Source organism: Juglans microcarpa x Juglans regia, chromosome 1D (genome assembly GCF_004785595.1).
Source record: "Juglans microcarpa x Juglans regia isolate MS1-56 chromosome 1D, Jm3101_v1.0, whole genome shotgun sequence".
NCBI lineage: Eukaryota > Viridiplantae > Streptophyta > Magnoliopsida > Fagales > Juglandaceae > Juglans > Juglans microcarpa x Juglans regia.
In genome coordinates, this window is record NC_054594.1 from 18,861,574 (window position 1) to 18,870,584 (window position 9,011).

At 36.1% G+C, this 9,011-nt stretch overlaps 2 protein-coding genes across 2 annotated transcripts; both read left to right on the forward strand.

The window, feature by feature from the left end:
* The first annotated feature begins 96 nt into the window (after nucleotides 1-96).
* Nucleotides 97-2,441, forward strand: LOC121238452. The gene is made up of 4 exons (XM_041135302.1): nucleotides 97-225; nucleotides 311-520; nucleotides 868-924; nucleotides 2,176-2,441. The coding sequence occupies exons 1-4, from the start codon at nucleotides 160-162 to the stop codon at nucleotides 2,236-2,238; spliced, it is 396 nt and encodes a 131-aa protein (XP_040991236.1). The 5' UTR covers nucleotides 97-159; the 3' UTR covers nucleotides 2,239-2,441.
* Nucleotides 2,442-3,475: 1,034 nt separating this feature from the next.
* Nucleotides 3,476-6,073, forward strand: LOC121237541. Its single transcript, XM_041134366.1, has 3 exons — nucleotides 3,476-3,537; nucleotides 5,159-5,226; nucleotides 5,429-6,073. Exons 1-3 carry the CDS (start codon nucleotides 3,476-3,478, stop codon nucleotides 5,722-5,724), a joined length of 426 nt encoding a protein of 141 aa, XP_040990300.1. The 3' UTR covers nucleotides 5,725-6,073.
* The last annotated feature ends 2,938 nt before the right edge of the window (nucleotides 6,074-9,011 follow it).

Here is a 9,011-nt window from a genome sequence, read left to right on the forward strand (position 1 = left end):
AAGCGTGGAAGGGGATCAGCAAGGTGTACATAATTTGACCGCATTCGAAAGTTTGGAAAAGTAGCGGTAGAGATTAAGGATGGGCAAAGAGGAGTATCATGTCAGAAGGCAACGCTGTTTTTAACAAGCGTGACATGAATTGTGAAACAATACGCTGACATGCAGCATGCAGGCTGGAGTCTTGTTGATAAACTGAACAAGGAGGAGCTAACAGATCGTGTCCGAGTACTAATTGTGGCATATGATGCAAAGAAATATAAACTGTTATTTATTTATTTAAACAGAGTCACACTAACTGTGTGACTTTCAGGCTGATTTTGAATTGAACTGGACAAAAAGCAACCATCGAGAGACAGTGGTAATGGCACTTGCTCAAAAGTACAATGATTTTCACTACATATTACACTGCAAGTACTTGGAGTATGAAACACATGAGGCTGCCATTTCTGGAGGGACAAAAATGGTTAACAAAGCTGTGTGGGAATGTTTATGTGAGAGATGGGCAAGTGAGGACTTTAAGGTAACAACTTCCCAACTCTAAGTCTTTAGATATTATTACCATATTGGAATTAGTACCATGACAAGATCACTGGGGTCTTTATAATTTCATACAATGCCTATAAACTCTATGTTCGTGTCAATGATAGAACCTATCAAGGAGGAACAAAAGTAATAGGAAAAATCAAAAGATAAATTACACGGGTGGCAGGAAGTCATTTGTTAGACTAATGGAGGAAAAGGTTAAGTTTTCCATCACAAGTTTCAATTTTTGTTTGTCTTTCTCATTTACTATAGTTTATTGATTTAACTGTTGTTAGATAATTGAAGCGGGAACAAGCTCCTAATTATGTTGCTTTCTATAAAGAGGTGCATTGGTCTACAAAGAAGGGTAAATTTATTACTGAAGCTGCTGAGCACAACTACGTCAGTTATAATTTTTATGCGAAAATTTATTTTTTAATAGTCCATTTAGCTCATAATTGCTGATGCCTAATACTAATTTATGGATGATATTCTACTGTAGAATATGATGCTTGTGCGTATGAATGAGATGGAACCAGAAGATAACACTGATGACAATGCCAATGCAGTGTTTAAGGAGGTGTTGGGAACCCGATCCGGTTATGCTAGAGGTTTAGGACACTTAGTTATACCTGAACCATCTCAATCATTACTGTCCAATAGAGAGTTTGAACGTCTTAGGGACGAGAATGAGAAGAACAAGGTTGAGGCAGAGGGCTTCAAGAAGAAATTTGAGACATTTATGATTGATCTGGAAAAGATGAAGGCTTGTTTTTCTGAGTGTGACAGGCTACATGAACGTGTTAGTCAATTAGAGTCCCAGAGAGAGTCTCAACGGGAGACTGCAGGAGATGCATAGGCATCCTCCCATGGGTGTGTTTTTTGCTGAACATTTTGATGATTTTTTGGTAGCATTTGTTGGACCAATGTTGAAATTGCATAATGCATCCTTTTATTGAGCATGCCGGTTTAGATATTTTGTGAGGAGCTGGTTTGGGAGTGGCAATGAAGCAGCTAGAACAAAGATACCCATGGAGCACAAAGTCTACTTTTGTTTGTTTTCCCTTAAGAGAAGTGCCCAAGATGCTAGCCCATGGCCTTTAGAGCATGGTACAGGTATACCAGTAATAATTTCATTGCTGTCATTATTACTTTTAATGCATTATGCCCTATGGTTAGCATTGTTATTTTACTAGCATGTTAAGAACCAAATAATGTTAGAAATACATCCATATGCTTATATTGACTAATTGACTTGTACTCATAAAATCAGTTGGAGTAGCTTAACCTGGATAGTACAATAACAAGTAAGCAACCATTGAATGATAATCAGTCTAGAAATTAAAATATTCATCAGACATGCTTGACTATGTACAAAGTGCGAGACTGCTTAATATAGGGAAATATGTGTTTGAATTTCATAGCAGAATATAAAATACTCTCTTTGATATATCCATACCTCGATGACACAGTCAACAAAAAATAGGATGATTTCACACAAAAGACCAGAACTGTAACAACATCTTAATTGCGACCTTTGCACTAAAACTGAACCATGTGATAGCCTGCTTATATTGTGGTTGTGGAATTGCATTTGACTTTCACATTTTACTAGTTTATATGAAGAAATGACGTGTAATGTTACATTTGCAGCTTTCAAATGTTCAAACACAAGCTCCCAAGGGTGAAAATACAGCTCCATGCATGCATCTTTAAGAATGCTCTAGCAAAGAGATAGAATGAACTGGGTTACCTTGTATGCATGTTTTGCACTAGTGTTAAATGGATATAATACATGCATAATTTGGTTTGTGTAGTTTGCTTCCGGGTCGTGATTAAGTTTGTAAATATATGCATGTTGGTGACATGCAATCACACAATAGACTATATATTCAATATATACATAATATGCATGTTGATATATATATTGACAGCTTGTTTTTTGTTTTATTTATGAACGTTGAAATATTATGTTGTTTCAGGGGGTTACTTACTAGCATTAATGCCAACTGTTAACACAGATGTTGAATCTCAAACCAAATAATTTGAACTGCAAACTGAGTTGGAGCATTATTGAATTGAGGTTTAAGTTCTGAATAATGTAAGAAATCACTACAACAAAGTTCAAAGGCCATCAATTTGACCAACATATTTCTTACAAGAAATAAGAATGTTGCAAAGAAAGCAAGAAAGAAAAAAAAAAGGCTCAAAAAAAAAAAAAAACTTTTCTCGTATACCATGCCTCTCCAGGGAAAAGGTTAGATAATAGATTAATTAAAAGTGTACATTTGGGATGATGTGAGTTTTCGCCAAAATAGGTTTTTATGGACCAAATGGCATTTGATCGGCATTTACTTTATCTGAAGAATATTTTAAGTCCAAATTAAGTTATTCTGGCAAATCACGACTACGGGAAAAAAGTTAATTCTCGTAGAGAAATCTTGAGATTTCTGATGAGCCTTTTTGTCCCAAATGATATTTTGCTGCAACAAATGTAACATGCCAGAAAAAAGTTATTCAGACAAGCCAAACTCGCAAGAATAATTTATTTTCGATGATCTTTTCGTGCAGAAAATATTTATATTTGGCTGCAAGAACTGCAGGAAATAGTTATTTCCTGCGCAATAACATATGTGAATTACTTTATTCTGGCGAACAAAGTTGATGCATACTCACATATTTCTGGCAAAAAGTATAATATTTCCAACGATTCGGTAATGCCAAAAAAAGTCACTACTTCGGACAGTGCAATTAGTCTCCACAAATTGTAGCATGTTCGGCCAGTTATTTCTGGGGATCGTGCTGCGACTTAAATATGCAGGAAATAAATATTTCCGGCAGCAAAAATGATTAATTTGGACAACTGATCTCCTGGAAAAAGGCCATATCTGTTATAGTGTCGCCACAGCCTACGGATTCACAAAACTGATCTCTCAGCTTCCTGCATGCAGTCATGAAGAACACAAACGGCCAAACGAATGAAGCGGCATCAGCAGGCGGTGGATGTGAGCGGACGTGAGATCTTGGGATGAAGTTTTGGTCAATGATCTAGTTTTTGTACATTAATTGTATTCTGATAAATAATAATTGCAAGTGCACAGGTTACTGAGTTTTTCATGTTTTAATAATAACTGGTTAAGTGAATTCATGGTTAATGAATTGTTGATCACATCTCCGTCCTCTGAAATTAATGGTACAGATTTGAAAACTCGAAGGGATCATATATATATATATATGGGCACATCTTTTTTATCTCCAATATTGGACGGTAGTTCATGTCTGGACTCTAGGATACTAAATATAGGATCACCAGAAGTGATCATCCATGCCTGACTTCGATAATCTCATGCATTAATTCTTACTGATATATATTAATATTATTATTTTTATTGAGAAAGTAATACATGATCTGGAGCCAGTACTTTCCTATCCCCAAAATATTCTCTCTTGGCTGATCCGTCCTGTACTTGATTGAAGTTTTTTAGCGTTTGACTGATCATCAGGTTGATGAAAAGACAGGCACCATGCACATACACGCACGATCGATGATTACTGCTAGCTTGCGGTTTCTCTGTTAATTGTCATTTTATTATATGTATTATCTACATATAAATTACCTCGACGTATCGTTGCAAGACGGGCCATTAAGGAGTTCTGGAGAAAAGTAATGAATTAAAAGTGATGATGGGAATGCAGCTTGCTTTAGGTTAATTGAAAGGAGGTGGCCCTTTGTGCTAGCTAGAGCATCATGTGCTGCTTCATTGGCACCAGTACAGCATGATATTGTTGGAGTAGTAGTACTACTATGGATCGGGTTTGTTGAATGATCGGAAGCATTTTGTCAATTACATGAACTGAGAGAGGGAGATTTTTCCATATTTTACAGATAATCTCCGAGTCGCCTTCTATGATTACTTTTTCAAGTCGTAATTTTTCATGTGCTTTGGGATCGAGGTTGCTTATAATTAGATCAGGGTGGTTGCAAGCCCTTAATTCACAGTTAGTGGGATCGATGGATGCTGTGTAGACCGAGACCATCGATATAGCTATAACATAGATTGTATATAGACTGATCTTTTCTAATAGAATTGTCGTCGTAGTGGCCGTCTTCAGGTGGTGGATTTCAGCTAGCTATGCTCAATTATGGGTATGGAGGGATGCCAGGTGGTGGGTTGGTGTTCATCATAGCTATTAACTTTAACCATAACCAATATTAGAATATCAGCTGATCATGTTATCTATATATTCGGGTCAACTAATCAACAAGTTTTAATTATTTAGCGATAAACAAAATGTGCTCCTAATTATTGGAGGTGAGAAATTCTGAAATTACTCGTGACTTTATAATTAAAGTTTATCCGGCCGCGTATACATGATCATGATACGTATCACACAATGAAAGCACGATCCATCACGAATTATTAAACCATAGAATACTGAAATAAGATGTTAAATTATCAATTTTAACCATAATTACTTCTTTGGTGGCCACAGCATCTCCCCCAAATAGTGTCGCGATTGTGATACCCCCACCGCACCCTTTACTTTTTTAGTGCATGCTTCGATCGATCGATATTTTTCTGTCACACAAATATCATCTGGCATGGGGCCTTGATCAGTAGCCTATATATATCAGCTTTGCGAGCCCGCAACTCGATCCTTCATTACTCCTCAAACATCTTCTAGCTAGCAAAAAAGCTGCAGGTATGCATGTAATTACCATAGCTAGTTCCGTTCTAATTAAGTTCATGATCATAATTATTTAGTTTTGTCTAACAATAATGATCTTATTAGCACATGCATGCATCTGCTTAATTCTTTTTCAGGCGGGTTTGAAAGACAGATTGATCGATCATGAAGACCAGCTTACTGATCGTTCTCTTTGTTGCATTCGTCATGATCTTAGCAACTCTGCAAGAAGCCAGTGCAGAAAGCAGGATCCCATTGGTGGATAAAAAGCGTACTTCGAAGCCCAACCCTCAGTTCCTAACAAATCGAAAGGCCGGTAAGGCTGGTGCTAGTGCCCCGAAATTACCGCAAGCTGCCTTCAAGGAAGGCGCGGCAAGCATGGAAACTAAGGCAGTCGTGGACAGTACTACTGATGATGAAGACGCGGATGAACCAAACACAGCCAGGCATTCAGTTCCATCAACTGGCCAGAGTCACCATCTCTTTCTTTGTGATACTAAAAGAAACTGCTGAAGTACTAGATCATACTGATCAGTACTCTTTTAAGGCCGGCAGACCAAGAAGCATATATATATATATACTAAATACAGTACCGAATATGGTGGTGTAGTACTATATATGGCTTGCAATAAAGTGAAACCAAACAAGGTAGTAGCCAAATTAAGCATATATGTATATATGCATGGCATGCAAATGTTTAATTATTAGTTTCACCAAGAAGCATTAAGTATGCATCATGTATATCCGTTTTGTGCGACAGGCTCGATCTGGCTTGTACACAGACTAAATATGTTGTGAATTATAGCTGTTTTCAAAATAAAAGGAGTCAAAGGGCCATGCATGCATGCATGACATGATTATATGCACCCATAAAAGTCACTTTGTTTGCAAAGTGGGTGCACTCATATCAGAGATGTTGGTACCAACCATATAATAGAATCAAAATCATCATATCAGAATCAGAATCAGAATCAGAATTATAAAGTTATGCCAAAGGTTTTTCAAATGCATATCATATCAAACAGAGTGCTGAACATATTCATATCATTTCCACATATTCAAAAATGGATTCGGAACATGTTCATATAATATGTACAAAATTTTCAATTTTCATATTCGTCTTTTGCACATTTTAGAAAACAGCATGTCAAATATTACTTATGTTTGCACTAGTAATGTCAGAAATATTTTCTCTTTTATAAAAATTTGATGCGTAATGCAAAACACATAACTGCTGTTATTTTTCACATTTCTTTTCAAAACATATCCTGCACATTTTCATAAATCAACCTCAGTTCATTTTCATTTTATGTAAAGTCTAGCATAGGAACCCATCTTACATGAACTTTTTAACTTTTCTAAATCTTTCCACAACCATGCCAAATGAATATCAATTGTCACCCGTACAAAATTCTAAACATTACTAAACTTCTAAAAGGATTTGCTAAAACTCTTCATTTACTTAAATTCATACTACGAAAATAGCTTTAATAATTATTTAGTTATCAGAAATCTAATAAGTACTATCATCATTAAATGTATATTCTTAACTTATTATAATATAATTTTATCAAAATGGAAAAACAACTTAAATTCCTTTCAAAAATTAACTTAATCATATTTAAAACTCATATCTCTATAAGCTATTATTGAAATCATAATTTAATACTACTAACATATAATGTAATAGGAAATCGTAAATTTCTTAAACAATAGTAGTTCATAAAATATCCTTAATAATACTTATATTAAAAATCATTGTAAACTAATAATCATATCTAATTTAAAACTCTTTATTTCATCTAATTAAAGTGTTTAAAATAAAATATTAAACACTACAATTTACTACCAAAATCAAATTATAAAATTAATACTAAGTAATATAATTAAAGCCTTTAAATATTTTCTGTGAAATCAAGTTTATGGACTAGTATATTTATTCGAGTATAATTGTGCATAATTTTAAAATACTAAACACAACCCAAATTAAAATAATACAATAATTTCTTAATACAATAAAATAAAGCCCCATTTAAAATTGCTAACACAGTTTCTGTAAAGTACAACAAAATCCAATTTAAACATCAAGCTAGATGAAGTAGTTAACCCATTTAAAATGTTCTAACAGTTTCTGAATTGTAATAAACTAAAATTCAACCCGATTTAAATAATAAAAATAAAAAAGTGAAAAGTGAAAAGAAAAAAGCCCATTTTAAACTAACCTTAGCCCACAAAACTCAACCTACTGTATGGGCGTGTTTTGGGAAACAACATAAATGGATATAGGCATTTTGGTAATTAGATTTACCCTCATAGATGCCAGATTATAGAGGGATAAATCTTTCCCATTTAAGAAAAGAGAGCTGCTACATGGTGCCCATTTTTCTGCACGAAACGCACGAATTTGCTGATGTAGATAAGTAAAGGAAAATAAAATAAAAAAATATAATAAAATAACAAAAAGTCAAATCAAAGCTTCTTTTTACTTTTTCTCCCTCGCATGTATAGTCTCCCATCCTTCTGCCCAGAAACGTCGAAAACAAGGAAATATTTTTTTCCCGCACCGACGAATCGTTCATCCTCCGCTCCGCAGCATTTCACGCGTCCAAGAGAAGGTAATCACCTCTCTCTCCCTGGTCTGTGTAATATGTGTGCAAGGGAAGGAATTTATAAACATATTTTTTTGAGTAAAATACGTGTATAAATGATCTGTAAATTTTGGATAATCTGAGATTACTCTCTTTACATTTTATCTTCATTTATATGTGTATTTAATGATTTTTAACTAAATTGATAGCACCCATTTTATCTTTATTTATCCAAAGAAAACTAATTGTCCAAAGATTCCAAAATGCCAAAAAACCCACCCCTGGGGTGGGATTTAACAAACTAGGAGTGAAATTACAAAATGCCCCTTACAACTACCTTCTTGCAACATAAAGTAAAACTGCATCGTTTAAGGAAATAAAACTATGTGTTTAACACTTAAACAAAACTACATCGTTTAACCACTAAAATAAAGCTGCGTCGTTTCCTTCCCATCCGTGCGACGTCGTCTGGTAATTGATAAGGCTCCCCGAACCCCAACTTCACTTCACATTTGCTTTCATCCCTCTCTCTCATATTTGATCTTCCTTCTTCAGAGACTCAAGTTCCCACCTTTAACCCTTCTCTGATCTCCTTCCATGAAGCTTTGTAACAATCTCCCTACCTTATAAGACCTAGTCCATAAGGTGTGGATACAAAGCCCTAAGTTCCCACAGACTTTCACAATTGTTCTCCTCCTCTCGAGCGCCCACCCACTTGATCAAGGCATCTATCACGGCCTTGTCCCCTTGCTGCCTGAGACTTCGCTCAAGCACAGCCTTTGGCTCCATAGAAGGGCCAACGCGCCGAAGTTGTCAACGGACCCTGACGGTAAGGATCCGAACCAGGGTCTCGCTACTCCCTTTAGTGTCAGTGGGAAGGCTCGACACACGACCTCTCCCAGGAACCTTTGAAAGGTCATGTGGGTTTTGAATGTTTCCAAGTGTTCCAACCGGTCTTTGGACCCGTCGTACGCTTCCATCTAGGGGACTTTGAACTTAGTCAGAGAGGGACGTCCATGACTTCTGTGCTAGTGAGCAGCTGGTCTAAAGAGGATGAAGCACCCATTCGCTTAGCCATTTCAGCGTACTTGTCCCCGAGCTCCCGGAGCTCAAGGTGCATTCATGTGTCTCTCTTCTTCGGCCATAGCAATCTCAACGGCGTGTCGTGATTCGGTGTGCTCGTTGTGGCCAGGTTCTGCTCCTCCCCCTAGT